Genomic DNA, 18,343 nt, shown 5'->3' on the forward strand with positions numbered 1-18,343 from the left:
AAGGGACAGATTAGTTCTCTTCTAGTGGCTGAGTTGCATAAGAGGTTGATGAGGCTATGACTGTGCCCATGTAGGGGGCATTCGTCCTTTAGCTCCAGCAGCAGGCGTGTTTGCTTTCAGATCTGTAGGTCCTGTGTTCACACCCACTGGCTGACCCGTGCCGCATTGATGATGCTGACACTAACAGTACGTCTACACTGCAATTAGACACCACGGCTGGCCTGTGCCAGCTGGCTTGGGCTGCAGGGCTTTAAATTGTGCCATAGATGCCCAGGTGTTACCCAGGGTTTTTTAGAATCCAAAGCAGTGGTAATTTAACTGTTTTTTATTTTTTTTAAAGGTGGTGCGGGGAATAAATTAATAGCGGACACAGCTCATCCGTCTGATAAATGATTGATACAAGCAAGCGTGCTTTTATTGAAAACTGCCATTCATTAGATTTTAAGCACACATACACGATAGGTTTGGGGACATTTTTAGGTATAGTTATTTACAGTTTGAGATGGCTTTGAGTGATCACCAGCTGGATTTTTAGGGCCCTTTTTTTTGCCCAGCTGATGGGGAGCTTAGATGTCAGCTGTTTGCCTAAAGAAAAACTCCCCAAACTGCTTTAAAGCATATTTTATTTAATTTTTATAGCTAATTTTAAACAAAGCACATACCCTTTAGTGATTTTTAGTGGGTTACCAATTTTTTAAATTGTAATGAACTATTGTTTAAAAGAATGTTTAGTATTTGTAGTTATAACAATAATATGTTAGGGGCACTTAAAACCAAGGTTGCTATATATTTATTTTTTATATAATTTTTTGTATTTTGATTGCAAAGCTGCTAACATGCAGCTGTGTGGCTTTGCCTCTTAGGGCCTAAGATTTCCATAGCTCTGTGTGGTTTGGTTGGAACTGGCAGTGCCTGAACATACAGAATTGTTGACTGCACTTCTATCAAATTCTGGAGTAACACAGGCTCAGGCTGGAGCCTGGGCTCTAGGACCCTGCGAGGTGGGAGGGTCCCAGAGCTCAGCCTGTGGCTGAATGTCTACACTGCAATTAAACTGCCCCGTGACCCAAGCCAGCTGGCACAGGCCAACTGCAGGTGTGTAATGGCAGTGTAGACATACCCTTTGTGAAATGAAAGCCAGTTCTGCCTGAAACGACTCCCCAAACCCACATTCCATCTATAAACAGCAGCCTCCTTAAATGAGGAATTGTTTGGAGATGGGTGAAAAAATAACTGCTAGTGTGGAGGTCCCGCTGGAAATATGAACACACAAAACTGCGCTATAGATTTGTGGTGATCTCTGGAAGAATCGAGTCCCATTAGCTCCTTGGGATAGATGTAATCCCTTGCGCTCAGGTGGTATTCAGTCAGTTTGAAGGGAAACTGCCCCCCCCCACACACACTTCCCTTTTCCTCAGACCAAAAGCCTGAAATCTCAACAGATAATAAGCCCCTTCCAGGAACCCTGAGAGCTCTACAAGAATCCATTTGCTGTCAGGTCTGGGCAAGCACAATGGATGCTTTCACTTCACCCTGCTTTTGGATTTGTAAGTGTTTTTGAATGTGGTGAGTGCACACCAGGATAGGAAATTCTCCATCCAGCAGAAGTGAGGTGCAGGCATTGTGTGGGCTGCGTGCGAGTGAAGTGAAAAGCATTTGCCATGCAACCGCTGCGTGAAACATTCTGGGTGATGGACCCCAGCCAGGCAGTGGGTGCGGGCCCTGCCTTTCACATCCCTCCCTGTCACGCTACCACGTTCCCTGCTGTTTCTCTTGGAACCTGATGTCTTGGCTCTGTCAGCAACGTGGGAGGACCTGAATCGACCTGTATGCCATACATGTCATACCTGGCACACACGAATTGCCACACTGGTCCACCTGGCCCCTTATCCTGTCCCTGATGGCCGTCAGCACCAGCGGTTTCAGCGAGAGGCACGAGAAACCCTGTGTCATGGCTCTGTCCCTCTAATGGCGGTTCAGTATGAGAGGTTTACAAGCCTGCTACTGGCTGTGAGCTAATAGGCCTGGTGCTTTAGCTCAAGCCAAGTGGTAGCTGCTGTTGCTTTTAGGTCGAGGGTTCGGTCCCCTAGGATGATCCACCCAGTGGTGTCATTGGTAGGTGGTGACCCATAGGGAGCTTTGAACTCCTCTGAAGTTCAGGGCAGCTTACCGGGCCAGGGGGAGCACGGGATCCCTCCTAGCAAAGTGTCTCTCACTGGCCCTGCTCCTGACTGAAGCGTGTAGAAAGGGGGGGGTGAGTCTTCGACACTCTCTGTGCTAACAGGGCAGGCCAGATTCCAAGATTTGTGTTTTCTTCCTGTTCTTTGTTAATTTGACAGGGGAAGGTGCAGTGGATGCTCATGGGGTTTTGTGCCATGAGTGTGGAGTTTCTCCTGAGGGTTAATGCTTAGCTGAAATCCTCCTTTTGGCATGGCACAGCCCAGTGCGAAAACATAAACCCCAGGCCGGCTTGGCACACCGCTTGGGCATTCCCTCTTGTTCCATGGGTGTTAAACTATAGGGGTTCTCAGACTTCATGGCACCGTGACCCCCTTCTGACAACAAAAATTACTACCACCCCTGGCCAGGGGGTGGGGGGGAGGAGGGGGTCAAAGCCGAAGCTCAAGGGCTGAAGCCCTCAGGCTTTGGCTTTGGCCCTGAGCAGTGAGACTTGGACTTCGGCCATGGGCCCCAGCAAGTCTAAGCCAGCCTTGGTGGCCCCATTAAAATGGAGTCATGACCCACTTTGGGGTCCCGCCCCACAGTTGAGAACCCCTGCGTTAAGATCTTGCTTTAAAAGGACTCAGTTAGAAAAGGCCAGGGAAGTCCCCACTCCTGCTAGCGGCGCTGTGCACTCGGGGCTCCGGTGGGCCGGGCGATCTCCCTGCATGGAGTGGCTGGCAGGATCGGGGCCTACATTGCTTCAGTCATTATACCTGCTATCAGGGGTTGGATGCAGATTTGGGAGGTCCTGATGTTTAATTTTCATGTTAGTATTTATTTCACACCCCCCCTCAGGAAAATGGGAGCTGTTACTCCAGTGTGACCAGTGTTTCTGAGTGACCATCTAAGAACCCTGTGGGAGGAAGGAAAAAACCAGCATGGATGGGCTCCTAGAACAGACCAGTGTGCTAATGCACGGTAAAATCGCTGAAGCTGGGAAAAAGAATGGCTTAATTAACACCAGGAACTTAATGGCGGAGAACAGCGATGGCCTGGTCTCCATGTACCCAGCTCCACAGTACCAGAGCCACAGTGTGGGCAATCTCGCTGCTCAAAGCAGGAATGACCCGGTGCAGCAGCTGCTGGACCCCAATACGCTCCAACAGACCGTGGAGTCCCACTACCGCCCCAACATCATCCTCTACTCGGAGAATGTGCTGCGCTCCTGGGGGGAGAGCATGAGCGCCGAGTGCTGTGAGACCACCTTCATCGAGGACTGCTCCCCCACCAAGGACAGCCTGGAGTACCCCGATAGCAAGTTCATTGACCTCTCCGGTGACGACATCAAGATCCACACCCTCTCCTATGACGTGGAGGAAGATGAGGATTTCCAGGAGCTGGAGGTCAGATATTGCATGTTGCCTGTTTGGAGAGGGATGCTGGGGGGTGTTATTTTGAATGATGTGGGAGGGGCATGATGCTCATTTCGAGCACTGATGCGGCCCCGATCCTGGAAGGCACTTGAGCACACACAACTGTATCTTGTCAGGTGAAACCTCCAGCCCCATTGAAGCCCCTGGCAAAATTCACATTGACTTCAGTGGGGCCAGAATTTCACCCGTTCACTTCAGTAGGGAGCCTCACAGGCTTCCAGTGGTGCACGTGCTTTGCTGGGCTGTGGCCTGGATCGTCTTGCCTGGATCTGGCTACCACTAGCTGCCCAAAGAAGTGTGTCCATGTGAGACGTTACTGTGTTATCGGCCCTGAACTGTAGCCTCACATGGTCCAAATAAAACCTAAGAGGCTATATTTCTTTGTTGTTCCCTGGCCAGGGGGTTTCTCCATTCAAAAAAGCCCAGATGGGAAGAGTTTGCAAGCTTCTGGTTTCCCTAGGGCTAGCATTACCCTTTGATTGGCTCATTGACATGCAACAAAAGGCAGAAATGGTTTTTTCTTTGCGGTTTCTGTACCGATAGAGCAGGGAAAGGGGAATTCTTCATGTCTGGTTTAGTAGCCGTCAGGCTGTCTTGGCTACCAACTCCATGCGAAAGACATGGTCTTAGCAAGGTGTGCCAGAGGAGTTTGCTGTAAGAACACTGTCCTGCGGCATTTGCCGGTCAGCTCTGGGGGCTGGGATTTTAGGAGAACAAATTGCCCAGCTCTCCCCTTCAAAGCCAGCTCCTCCACTTGGGGTTTGATGCAGATAACTACCGTGGGTGTTTAATTGCATGATCCTGTTGTTGACACATCTGGCCCTAAATCCTGCACCGAGAGTCCCTCCCTTTAGGTGAACTCAAACCAGCCAGGCCTTCTGAGGCCACCTGGAATTTCTGGCTGGAGCGAGCTGCAGACCACCCCTGGAACCGGGGGGATCAGTGGAGGGCCTGTGTGTGCACTGAATGGGCTTCTCCCTCTTTCACAGGGTTCTGCATTTTAACAACAAAATATTCAAAAGGAGCCCATTCCAAATGGGGCCTGCTTTGGTCTGGGGGGCTCTTCCTGAGAAGTCTAATGGCTGTTCGGTCAGGTCTGGCTGTGTCACTGTGCACAAAGGGGGCTGCGTGGTTCTGAAAAGCTCTCTGTAAAACCTGGGGTGGGGGGAGTAGCCTCACGCTTTCCCTCTTTGCTTTCCAAGGAGGTAAGAGAGACGCCCTCTTTCCCCTTCCGTCACTGAAGGGAGCAGCATTGGCTAGTGGCTCGGGCACTGGGCTCAGGAGACCTGCGTCCTGTTCCCATGTCTGCCCCGACCTTCAGTGTGACCTTGAAGCGTTCTGTGCCCTAGTTAAATTGCACAGCCTCTGGAGCATAGCGCATCTCATGCTAGGTGCACAACAGTGCCTGGCACAATCTAGCCCCCGTCTCAGTTGGGGGCTCCAGCTGCTACTGTTCTACCACAGAGACAATTCTGCTGGAGGGGTGGAGCTGGGCGGATTGCTGCATCAGCACAAGTGCTTCAAGCAGCCCTGGTCTATTGGACGTCCTCCCCTTGGGTCCTGGGTAGAGTTCGGGTCACCCCAGCTGGGACAGAGTAGCTCCAGGGGAAATGCTCGGCGGAGGTGCCCATCTGAGGAGAGAGCGGCAGGGAGTCTGCGTGTCTGAGAGAGGCAGGGAAGAATGCGTGTTGTGTGCACCCGGCACAACAGGGCCCTGGTCTCGGTTGAGGCCCCTAGCACTATTGTAATACGGCAAACACACAGCAATTGTCCCCCTGTCCCAAACATGCAGGGCAGGTTCCTGTGAGGGACCCCGTCTCTCTACACCGGGGGGGTCTATTGACTTGGTGCTGAGTGGACACTGGGGCTGCGATAAACCCTTGATCCGCCTTGAGCCCAGGCTGAGACGATGGCACATGCAGAAGTGGGGGGGAGAGTAGATCTGTGCATGATCCCACTAGCGAAGACACAGTGCTAGGCCCATGCCAGGGCTGTGGCGTCATGGAGCCCACAGGCGGCTGGCTCTCGGCCAGAAGAACGCTGCGTTTGCACGGCTGGCTATGCAGAATTGGCAGCTGCTGGTGGGAGCTGAACGCTTCATGTCAAGCCAGCTCTGATGGCAATCGCAACACCCCATGCTGCTGAAGAGAGCACCTGTCACAGGGGAGGGTCCTGAGCCCTGCTGACGGATAGGGGAGAGCAGGGGAGAGCATGAATGGGCTAGCCTCGACCCACTGCACCCTGGATCAACCTGGTCATTGGGCCCCCCAGTGCTATCGCAACTGAGCACCTCCGAGTTGAGAGCGAAGGTGACCTCCCGGCACCCCTGTGAGAGAGTGAAGTATCACAGCACTGAGACAGAGAGGTTATGGCCCAGGTTCTCCAAGGCAGTTGGCTACCTAGCTCCCAGTGAGTTCAATGGGACTCAGCTGCCTCAATAGTCCTGAGGAGTGGAGCCCAAGGTCAGTGTCTATGGCAGACCGAGGACTTGAACCTGGCCTTCTGCCTCAGCCCCACCCCCCATCTTCACAGCCGCTCCCGTGTCTCGCCCCCTGCCTGCTCCCTTACGGTGCTAATGCCTCACCTCTGAATGTGACAGAGAGGGACCTGCAAAGGGACCCTAGTGCAGGTCTCCCTGGGGGGGGTCCCTGGCAATGGGAACGTGCAGCCCAAACATGCCTCTCTGGGTGCGGACCCTGCATCAGTTCACGAGAATCTGTTCACGTGGCTAATCCGAGGCTGGAGGTTGCCACAGTGTGAATGAAGAAAACATTAGTGCAGCAGCGGCTGAGGTGGGGACTGAGTTGCGCTAGGTTGTTAATGACATAAAAATGTCTCTGTCTCTGTCTAAAAGAAGAAAAGAGCTTCTGAATGACACCGCAGGAGCCCTGCAGACTAACAGTGCTCATCACCAGTTACTGGTGAGCGAAGGAGTCTCCCTCCTCCTGGTAATAAAACGGAGGACGGAAAAAGGGTTTCATCCCACCGCTTCCCTGGCTGTGCCGCAGAGTTGTTAAGGCAGATCAGCAGTAAAGGGAAATGTAAGCAGATATCCAAGTCTTTTTTCATCAGCCTTTGGAGAGACTCAAAAAATTTGATCCTGCCATCCCGTATGTGCGGCACATTGCTGTGTATCTGGGAGAATCAGCTGCTGTGCCAAGAGACAGTTAGATGTGAGCTGCATGGCCCAGTGCCCATTCAAGGCACAGATTTGCAAGGGAAGTGTTCTCTTCCCCACACATCTGCGTTGTGGCTTCTTTCTGGGGCTAACCCCCAGCAGCAGACCCTTTCTAGGCAGGTCAACGTGTGGCCAAGGCCTTGTCTACATGGGAAAGTTATACTGGTTTGAATTTACATTGGTGGTTAAACTGATTTAGCTAAATATGGAATCAACAATATTTAATAGACAGCAGGTTTAAAACAAACAAAAGGAAGTATTTCTTCACACAACGCACAGTCAACCTGTTTAACTCTTTGCAGGGGATGTTGTGAAGGCCAAGACTATAACAGGGTTCAAAAAAGAACTAGATAAATTCATGGAGGACAGGTCCATCAATGGCTATTAGCCAGCATGGGCAGGGATGGGGTCCCGAGCCTCTGTTTGCTGGAAGCTGGGAATGGGTGACAGGGGATGGATCACTTGATGATTCCCTGTTCTGTTCATTCCCTCTGGGGCACCTGGCACTGGCCACTGTCGGAAGACAGGACACTGGGTAGATGGACCATTGCTCTGACCCAGTCTGGCCGTTCTTATGTAACATTGAATTTCATCTGCTGTTTTGTTGTCTAGTTACCCGGTTCAGTGAGATTTCTTTGTATCTCATTGAAGTCTGCTTTGGACTTAACTATCTTGAGCATAGGCACCATCTTCCTCTCTACCCGGGGGGTGCTCGACCCCTGCCCCCACTCCACCCATTCCTCTGAGGCCCACACCCCCTCTTCCCACCCCCTCCCCCGAGCACACCCCGTCCCTGCTCCTTCCTCTCCCCGCCCCCAATTAGGGTTGCCAATTTTGATTGGATGTATTCCTGAAGGTTTCATCATGTAACATAATCTTTAATTCCTGGAGGCTCTGGGACAATCCTGGAGGGTTGGCAACCCTACCCCCAGCACCTCCTGCATGGTGCAGAACAGCTGATCGCGGCAGGTCCAAGGTGCGGGGAGGGAGAAGGAGGGGGAGGAGTTGATCAGTGGGGGGATGGGGGATGCTTGGCTGCCAGTGGCTGCTAAGCACATGCTAATTTTTTTTCCATGGGCACCTATGATCTTGAGTAATTTTGTATTGTCTGCAGACCTCACTGCCCCCTCACTATTTACCCCTTTTTCCAGATCATTTGTGAATATGTTGAACAGCCCTGTTCCCAGCACAGACCCCTGTGGGACCCCGCAATTTATCTCTCTCCACTGTGAGAACTGACCATTAATTCCTATGCTTTGTTTCCTATCTTTTAACCCATTACTGATCCAGGAGAGGGAAGGTCCTCTCCAATGGCAGCTTAGTTTGCTTAAGAGCAAGCTCAAGGCTTTCTGAAAGTCCAAGTACACTCTATCATGTACATTAGATCAGCTGGATCACCCTTCCTCGCATGCTTGTTGACACCCTCAGAGAATTCTAATAGACTGGTGAGGCTTGATTTCCCTGTACAAAAGTCATGTTGACCATTTGCTAACCTATTGTGTTCATTTATGATAATTATGTTCTTTAATATAGTTTCTACCAATTTGACTGGTAATGAAGTTCAGCTTGCCAGCCTGTAATTGCCAGATCAGCTCTGGAGGCATTTTTTAAAACTGGGTGTCACATTAGCTATCTTCCACTCATCTGAGACAGAGGCTGATTTAAGCTATATGTTATGTACCAGAGTTAGTAGTTCTACAGTTTCATATCTGAGTTCCTTCAGAACTCTTGGGTGAATCCCATCTGGTCCTGATGATCTATTACAGTTTAATTTATCAAACTCTTCCAAAACCACCTCTACTGACACTTCAATCTGGGACAGTTCCTCAGATCTGTGACCTAAAAAGAATGGCTCAGGTGTGGGAATCTCCTGCACGTCCTCTGCATTGAAGACTGTTGCAATGAATTCATTTAGTTTCTCTGCAAGGCTTTATCTTCCTTGAGTGCTCCCTTAGCACCTTGGTTGTCCAGTGGCCCCAAAGATTGTTTAGCAGGCTTCCTGATTCTGATGTATTTAATTTTTTTGCTGCTAGTTTTGGTGTCTTTTGCTAATTGATCTTTAAAGTCTTTCTTGGCCTGCCTAATTATACATTTACACTTGACTCGCCAGAGTTTATGATCCTTTCTATTTTCCTCAGTAGGATTTGACATGCATTTTTTAAAGGATGTTTCTTTGCCTCTTAACATCCTCTTTTAATCTGTTGTTTAGCCATGGCGTAATTTTTTTTGTCCTCTTACTCTTTTTTTTTAATTTGATTTGATTTTTATTTGGGGCATACATTTTAGGTTGAGCCTCTATTATGCTTTTTTAAAACAGTTTCCGTGCAGTTTGTAGGCATTTCACCTTTGTGACTGTTCCTTTTAATTTCCGTTTAACTCGCTTCCTCATTTTTGTGTAGTTCCCTTTTTGAAGTTAAATGAGACTGCGGTGTGTTTCTTTGGTATTTTCTCCCCCCCGCACGGATGTTAAATTCAATTACATTATGGTTGCTGTTACCAAGTGATTCAGCTATATTCCCCTCTTGGATCAGATCTTGTGCTCCATTTAGGACTAAATCAAGAATTGTCTCTCCCATTGTGGGACTAATTTCTCCAAGAAGCAGTTATTAATCATGTCTAGAAATTTTATCTCTGCATCCTGTCCTGAGATGACAGCCAGCCAGGCATAATGGGTATACTTGAAATCCCCCGTCATTTCTAAGTCTTCTGTTTTTGTTTCCTTTCTAATTTCCCTGAGCATTTCACCATCATGGTCATCATCCTGGTCAGGTGGTCGATAGTGTATTCCTGCTGCTATATTCCTATTATTCAAGCACAGAATTTCTCTCCATAGAGATCCTATGGTACAATTTGATTAATTTAAGATTTGTACTCTATTTGACTCTCTGCTTTTTTCACCTATAGTGCTACTCCCCCACCAGCACAACCTGCTGTGTCATTCTTGTATATTTTATACCCTCTTACTACTATGTCCCATTGTTTATCCTCATTCCACCACGTTTCTTGGATACCTGTTATATCAGTATCCTCAGTGAATACCTGACACTCAAGTTCACCCAGTTTAGTATCTAGACATCTGTTTGCAGTGTTGTTGCAGCCATGTTGGTCTCAGGATATTAGAGAGCCGATGTGGGTGAGGTAATTTTTAAAAGGTGCATTTTTGTCTTAACCACTTCTTTTACTCTGTTGTGTAGCCACAGCAGCATTTCTTTGGTCCTCTTATGTTTTTTTTTTAATTTGGGTATGCATTTAGTTTGAGCCTCTCTTATACTGTTTTTAAAGTGTTTCTCTGCATGTGACTGTTCCTTTATAATATTGCTTCACCAACAGAAGTTGGTCATTAAAAGATATTACCCAACCTACTTTGTCTCTCTATTTAGACTTCGAGCATTTGTAATAAGCACTTATAACATTTGTCTATATTTAGTTGTCTGCCTTCCTGTGATGTAATTGAATGGGACTCTTTTTTTCATTTGACTGTTTCTCTTGAGTTCCTGTCTGTACTTTATCAACTTCTATCCTCTCCTCTTTGCTAGGGCACAGATTATCCCATTTAATAAATCCTCCCCTAAGAGATGTCTCTGCCTGAACCATGTGCTCTTCTGCACCCGTCGGCTTTCCCTTGGCCCTTAGTTTATAAACTCCTCTGTGACCTTTTTAATGTGAAATGCTAGCTGTCTGGTTCCATTTTAGTTTAGGTGGAGCCCATCCTTCCTGTATAGGCTCCTCCTTTCCCAAAAGGTTCCCCAGTTCCTACTAAACCCAAACCCCTCCTCCCTACACCATCGTCTCATCCACACACTGAGACCTTGCTGTTCCGCCTGACCCTGTGCATGGAACTGGAAGTATTTCAGAGAATGCTACCATGGAGGTCCTGGACTTTAATCTCTTGCCTGACAGCCTAAATTTGGCCTCCGGGTCCTCTCTATCCCTGTGTCTCTGGTGCCAACATGTACCACAATCACTGGTGCTTTCCCTGAACTGTACATAACTCTATCTAGATGTCTCGAGAGATCCATAACCTGGCAGACAGGTCTTTATGTCAGGGCTAATGGCTAGACAACCCACCAAATAAGGCTTTATTAAAATACTGCACAAGTTCCTTACTGAGGTATTCTTCTGTGGCTGGGCTGCTGTCTCTGCTCCAGGAGTATCATTCGTCATACCACACTCACTCTGCTATGCTAAGGTCTCAGTAACTTGCTTATTAAAGAAACCCAAGTTATTGATGAAATACAGGAGTAAGAGAGTGAATTATTCATACATAAAGCATAAGAGAATGGATTTGAGTTCTCTTGTAAAAAAAAAAAAATAAAATAAAATAAAATCCACCGATTGTCTGAAATATTCTCTGTAAAATGAAAAAAAAAATGTTCAAGTGAGTAAAAACCTAAACCTGTCACTTTGCCCGACATATCGAAGCACACAGCCAAGGAGCCTAGAGGTGGATCTATGGTGCCTGAGCTCTCCGCTCAAGTCTCGTGAAAATCGCTACATCTGTCTCAGTGCTTATGTGGCTCTTTTCTCCATTGTGTCTGCATGCCCTGGACTCGTGCCTGGATTTCCAGCCTCATAGGGCTCTGTTCCCATTGTACAGGTGGGGAACTGAGACCCAGGGGGCCTCGATGACTTGCCTAAGGTCCCGTCAAGGAGAGTTTTGTCATTGATTTCAGGGAAGCCAGGATTTCACCCCGGTCTCTGTGTTAACAAACTCTACTTACTGTGTGGCATCTACGTGCAGGATGAAATGGTTTACAGGATTCTAAGGCCTCTTATGGCTGAAGTCAGACTTGGATATTGATTCTAAAATTCCTGGGCGAGAGCTCAGCTTGTACAACACGTGCCCAGAACAAACACCAGTGAACAAGGAGGTTTCTCCTTGGACAGGCTGGCGCATGCTAAAGCCATGTATGTTCCTTTGAGTGCAGCTACCATGAAATACATACAGTTTGGTTCTGCGGGGGGAGCCTTTTCATCCAACGTTGGAAAATGAATGGCCTTCCACCCTAACGCAGTGATGAACTTCGGGCTGAGATGGCTCAATATTCCAGCAATGCCTCTTCAGAGTGTGCAGAAAGTGGAATGGTCCAATTCTCATCTTGGATGCACAGAATCCCCTGTTTTGGAAGAAACCCTATAGGGCTTGCACACGAATGGGATTTTAGACCTAGTAAACAATAATGCAACATGTGCTATAGTATTGCGTCATTGCTATAGTATTCATGCACCTCGCAATCTTGACTATATTTATCCTCAGAATGCCCCCATGAAATAGGGAAGGGTTCTTAACCCCATTGTACAGATGGGGAGCTAAGGCACAGAGAGGCTAAGTGACTGGCCCAAGGTCTCTCATGCACAGTCTGTGACAGAGTAGGGACTTGAGCTCCCATCACCTGAGCCTAACCACTGGATCATCTTCCTTTCTGGAATATTAATGCAAATGCAAACCTATGGGCCCAAGCCTGCAAACACACTTTACTCCATGGCCTCGTCATGCTGCAGCCAAGCTATGCACATGTGTACAGGTCTCTAGAATCTGACCCTATCGTAGAGTCCCAAGTCCCAGAATAGTGAACTCTCTTCTGGGTTTTCATTAGAAATCATACAGTTTGCAGGGTTCTAGAACTTAGCGGTAACAGCCAATTCTTGTCAGTCAGTGTCTGAGCTGAGAAATGGAATTTTTTTTCTTTGATACAGTTTGCATTCAGTCCATTTCATCTTTTTTTATTTTCTTAGTTAATGGAAACCAAACTGATTTTTTTTTCTTCCTCTTTTCTTTGATTTCAGATGTGAGTTTGGGAATTCTCCATCCACAAACTAGCTTTGATGTTTGAAATGCATGTTTGCAAGGTGCCAGTTCTCATGTGTAATAGAGCTTTGAGGTTGTATTTGTCTTTCCATTTAAAACAAATGACCTGTTAACATTAACAAAAGCACCTGGGGTAACAGCAATTCCTGGACGCTATGGTACTGACCCGATCATACGACTTTTGTGACCTTGACCCAGGTTCAGTGATGTCCTTCCCCATTTACCCTCCCTGCCACCCCAGTTGCATAGAACAGTGTGAAGTGTGTTGTGAAAAGCGAAATCAAAACAACAAGTTTTGCTGGGATGTTCAAAGGGGCCCAACTCCCATGGGACTGTCAATGACAATTTGAATCCTTACCTCCCATAGGGCCCTTTGAAACGCCCCAGCCTTAGTTCTCAGCACTTTGAGGTCTGCAGCCATCCTTATCTCCTGCAGGAGCAAGTTCTATAACGTAAGTCCTGGCCCCGCAGATGTTCTGTGTCCCGCATGTGCTGGCCGTGGTGAAATGTTCATCATTCCAGTGGATTATAGCTGGTGGGGGGAGGGGCTTTAGGGTGGGAAAGGGAATAATCGTCTGTTACAGGCAGAACAGACAGATTGAGAAGTTCAGGTCAGACCCCCTCCCCACATTACATGATTCTACTATGTAGGCAATTAATTAACAGGCTGTACTAGTTATGTTTTATTTGCATTCAACCTTTTTCCCCCGAAAGGAAATATGTTAATAGAAGCCACTGGAGTCTGTAGACACTGAGCTCTGCCAAGCCATAGGGATATTAACACTTTTTAGTTGTCTCTTTACCAGCCTTCCTCTGAGGCACTGAGTTACTACACCTGGGGTCCAGACATAGAATCATAGAATATCAGGGTTGGAAGGGACCTCAGGAGGTATCTAGTCCCACCCCCTGCTCAAAGCAAGACCAACCCCAACTAAATCATCCCAGCCAGGGCTTTGTCAAGCCTGACCTTAAAACCTCTAAGGATGGAGATTCCACCACCTCCCTAGGTAACCCATTCCAGTACTTCACCACCCTCCTAGTGAAATAGTGTTTCCTAATATCCAACCTAAACCTCCCCCACTGCAACTTGAGACCATTGATCCTTGTTCTGTCATCCGCCACCACTGAGAACAGTCTAGATCCATCCTCTTCGGAACCCCCCTTCAGGTAGTTGAAGGCTGCTATCAAATCCCCCCCTCACTCTTCTCTTCTGCAGACTAAATAACCCAGTTCCCTCAGCCTCTCCTCATAAATCATATGCCCCAGCCCCCTAATAATTTCTGTTGCCCTCCGCTGGACTCTCTCCAATTTGTCCACATCCTTTCTGTAGTGTGGGGTCCAAAACTGGATACAATACTCCAGATGTGGCACCTCAGTGCCGAATAGAGGGGAATAATCACTTAGCCAGTCAGTCAGTCAGTCAGTCCCCAGCCTGTAGCAGTACATGGGATTCTTCCGTCCTAAGTTGAGGACTCTGCATTTGTCTTTGTTGAACCTCATCAGATTTCTTTTGGCCCAATCCTCCAATTTGTCTAGGTCACTCTGGAGCCTGTCCCTACCCTGCAGCCTATCTACCTCTCCCCTCAACGTAGTGTCATCCTTGAACTTGCTGAGAGTGCAATCCATCCCATCATCCTGATCTTTAATGAAGATGTTGAACAAAACCGGCCCCAGGACTGACCCCTGGGGCACTCCGCTTGATACCAGCTGCCAACTAGATATCAAGTCGTTGATCACTAGCTGTTGAGCCTGACGATCTAGCCAGCTTTCTATCCACCTTGTAGTCCATTCATCCAATCCATACTTTTTTAACTTGCTGGCAAGAATACTGCGGGAGACCGTATCAAAAGCTTTCTAAAGTCAAGATATAAAGTCCACCGCTTTCCCCTATCCATGGAGCCAGTTATCTAGTCATAGAAGGCAATCAGATTGGTCAGGCATGACTTGCCTTTGGTGAATCCATGTTGACTGTTCCTGATCACTTTCCTCTCCTCCAAGTGCCTGTGCCATGGTCAGTATTGAAAATGGCCACAGCAAGGCCAGACGGGCTCTATACTGGGATGGTAAAATAAGCTGTCTGGTAACCGTTCCATCATGGGAGGATGTGTGCGCTGTTTCTTGAAAACTGAGGAGGAAACCAGACTGGGGGGAGATGGGAGGTGGCAGCTCTATAATGAAGCAGAGAAAAAAGGGAGAATTCCTCATAGTCTAATAAGTACCCTCCATCGGTGGTGTTATGCTTCTTTACTGTTGTCGCTGGCATGTAGTGCCGGTCGACATACAGGGCCAAACGCTCCACAAGTCTTAACAAGCAAAACTACATTGGCACCAATGGAGTTGCAACCATTTACAGGAGCTGAGAGTTTGGGTCTATGCATCATAAGTGAGGGTCACCTAGAGGGCTCCACCATTGCCCGGAAGTGAGCTGTGTTTCTGGGACAGCACTCCAGCATGTACAGAATAGAGGCATTTCAAAGCAAGGATTTCTGGAGCAGGTTTTTCGAAAGCAAAGTATATGAAATACCAACTACGTTGAGCTTCCATTTAGGTTCTGACTGAAGTGTGCTTTAGAAAGTAAAGGTCAATTCATCACTGATTCTCAGCCCATCTTTAGGGACATAAATACACCCCCTTTACTGCACACATACCGCTCTTGTGAGTTGGAGAGATTGTTGAAAGCTCCCGGGATTAACTCCCTGCCATTCTCCAAAGAATATGGATATTTAGACGGCATCTTCACACTTGCAATTACTGCTCTCCGAGAAGAGGGCATGATTTGGCCAGGTGTGGCACTCTCCATCCTGTTCTGAGGTCGATTTGTATATTGCCATCTGAAAAATCCTGTTCCAGAGGCAATGTGTTGAATGTAAGTTACTGCTCACCCTGAGACATAGTAATTCTTGGTGTCTAGATACCACAGTGATATACATATTCAAAATCCAGGTAGAGCAAGGATGGGCTCAGACAGCCATGCTTTGGTTCAAGCATTTGGCTGTGTTTTGGATTTACAAGAATAAAATCAAAAACTTGCTTGGTTTTGGATTCAGAGTCCACATGAAGCAAGGAACGGCCTCAAGCTTTCTTAGGCAGGTACTGTAAGGAAGGGGGCTGGATTAATTCTAGATACAGCAGCAAAACTGTGCTGGTGATGGTCTGGAGATTGTCATAGCATAGAAGAGGGTTAAATGGGAAAATTGTGCCATTGGAACCGTGTTTCTTACCAAAGATCATTTTGAAGGCAATAAATCCACCTACAGTGCAACCAGTGAGCCAGCCAGAACCTCTCATTGATCCCATGGTACAGTCGTGCACTCTGATATTTGCAGCTCCAGCAATAAGCCTTATGGGGAACGCAGTATATCTGCAAAAAGAAAAGGAGTACTTGTGGCACCTTAGAGACTACCAAATTTATTAGAGCATAAGCTTTCGTGAGCTACAGCTCACTTCATCGGATGCATTTGGTGGTTTTTTTTTTTTTTTTTCACCAAATGCATCCGATGAAGTGAGCTGTAGCTCACGAAAGCTTATGCTCTAATAAATTAGTTAGTCTCTAAGGTGCCACAAGTACTCCTTTTCTTTTTGCGAATACAGACTAACACGGCTGCTACTCTGAAAGCAGTATATCTGGTGATGCACAAGTGTCTGAAATCTGCTCTGCTCATTCATGTTTCACTTTGAGTCAAAGTTTGTTACTTTGTCCACAGCAGAGGCCCTTAAGAGTGGTAAATCAGAAATACAGTGCCTTCTGTAATGTTTCTTCTCTACATCTTGCTGTTATATAAGAATGGCCATTCTGGGTCAGACCAGTGGTCCACCTAGCCCAGCATCCTGTCTTCTGACAGTGGCCATTGACAGATGTTTCAGAGGGAATGAACGGAACAGGACAATTTATCAAGTGATCCATTTTGGCTAATAGCCATTGATGGATTTATCCTCCATGAACTTAAGTAGTTCTTTTCTGAACCCAGTTATGCTTTTGGCCTTCACAACATCCCCTGGCAATGCAGGGGCAAGATTCTGCATTGCACCTCTTATTCTCCACACCACTGTGTCTGGTGGCCCCAGGCACCTTCCTCCTTATGCGGGGCTTGCAAAGCGTTCTTCAGAGAGCAGCCTCCTGGCTCTCTTCCACCATGCCTGCACTGGGGGGATTTTTACCTAGTCCCAAATAAGAGGCCATGAGGGCCCCATTAGGCTGCCCCAGCCCTTTTATGCTAGCGCAAAAGGGCAGGCACAGGGGTGAGGATCTCACTGGGGTTCCCTACAAATTTTTGCTCTCTCGTGTTTATTCATCTCAGTTTGAGCTTTCCCTTGTAAAAAGTTTCTAGGCCTTTGGGTGTAAAGACAGGCTTTCCCCTATGACCGTCCGGCATATCATCTTCAGGCTTGACAAAGCCCTGGCTGGGATGATTTAGTTGGGGGTTGGTCCTGCTTTGAGCAGGGGGTTGGACTAGATACCTCCTGAGGTTCCTTCCAACCCTGATATTCTATGATTCTATGGGTGACCCATCCAGGCGTGAGCTGGGAGAGATGCTAACTGCCACGTTCGTCTCAGTGCAGTGTTAATACACCAATATCTGTATGTCACCGGCAGTATTTCAGCGCTGTCGTAGACCCAGTCTAGGTGATAAAACACACCCTTGTTAAACGTGGCAATGGCCGAAACACGTTATACAGGTAATCTACTGGTGCCTATGTGGACAGGGAAAAACAATCAATCCACTACTTTTTATCCTGCTAAAAACTTCTGCAAGGTCTTTTTGAACAAACAAATAGTAAAGAGCAAGATTCAAAAGGAAAAGTAAGGGCGGCGGGGGAGGAGGGGTTACTACCAGCCTCAATTAATTGTGCTCTTCCCCCCACCACAGACCTTCTTTAAAGTGTCATTCCCCCTCCCCCCCCCGCATTTTCATTCCGTGCCCTGCCAGGGCCCAAAATCACAGCTGCCTGTCAATCAAGAACCCTGGACATACACAGAGCCAGGTCATTTGAAAACATGTCCACATACTCCCCAATCCATTTTGCTCTCTTACAGAGCCCCCCAATTACCTACACCCCACTCGATCTTTCCCAATAATTCTGCTCTCCCCACACAAAGCCCCCTGACACTGTCCTTATGTAGAGCTCCCCAATTAACCCCACGATCACCGGTGCTTCCCCTGGTGCTGGAAGGACCTCAGAGAAGATCAGGGGCTTTCCTCTTCTTCAGCTCCTTACCGAGAGTCCCAAAGTCTTCAATAAGTCCCACATGATTCGGTGTGGGTGGTGCCAGGGTGAGTGAGCACCAGGGGAGGTTTGCCAGTCAGTGTCAGAGCCCATGGGGATACAGTGACGCCTCATAAAAGGAATAGTATCTGTTAGTACAGCTGGACTGGACAAATGAGTTCATTTTTAAAAATATATTCTCTCCTAACTCTCCGTGAAGATGCATGCATGCACCTTCCATTCACGAGAGCAGGAACTGGACATGCAGAACCACTGCCCTTGGCTATGTTCATGGTGAAACAAGAAAAGTGCTGGTAAAGCTGTGGGGTCATGAGCAGGAATAAAACCTGTGCCCTCGGTAATAAAACCAGACTGGGTGAAATCCTGGCCTCATTAAGCCCATGAGGAAACTCCCCTTGACCTCAGCGGGGCTAAGATTTCACCCAACATGTATTAAGGGGTGACCCCCCCCCCCAAGGAGTCAGTGTTATTCACAGAGTAAGAGATTCAGACGGGTTTTGGGCTGGTGAAGTAGGGAGAGTTTGGGAAGGCAAA

General features: G+C 47.7%; 1 protein-coding gene across 7 annotated transcripts in view; it reads left to right on the top strand.

Moving 5' to 3' along the window:
* Positions 1-18,343, top strand: part of SYNDIG1 (synapse differentiation inducing 1) — a 108,223-nt gene that overhangs the window by 17,722 nt on the left and 72,158 nt on the right. For all 7 annotated transcript variants that reach the window (XM_043512188.1, XM_043512192.1, XM_043512190.1 and 4 more), the window contains exon 2: positions 3,019-3,566. In XM_043512188.1, the coding sequence (XP_043368123.1) occupies positions 3,102-3,566 (465 nt within the window). In that variant the 5' untranslated portion in view covers positions 3,019-3,101. The remainder of the gene's footprint in view (positions 1-3,018; positions 3,567-18,343) is intronic.

This window comes from Dermochelys coriacea, chromosome 3 (assembly GCF_009764565.3).
Source record: "Dermochelys coriacea isolate rDerCor1 chromosome 3, rDerCor1.pri.v4, whole genome shotgun sequence".
Lineage (NCBI taxonomy): Eukaryota > Metazoa > Chordata > Testudines > Dermochelyidae > Dermochelys > Dermochelys coriacea.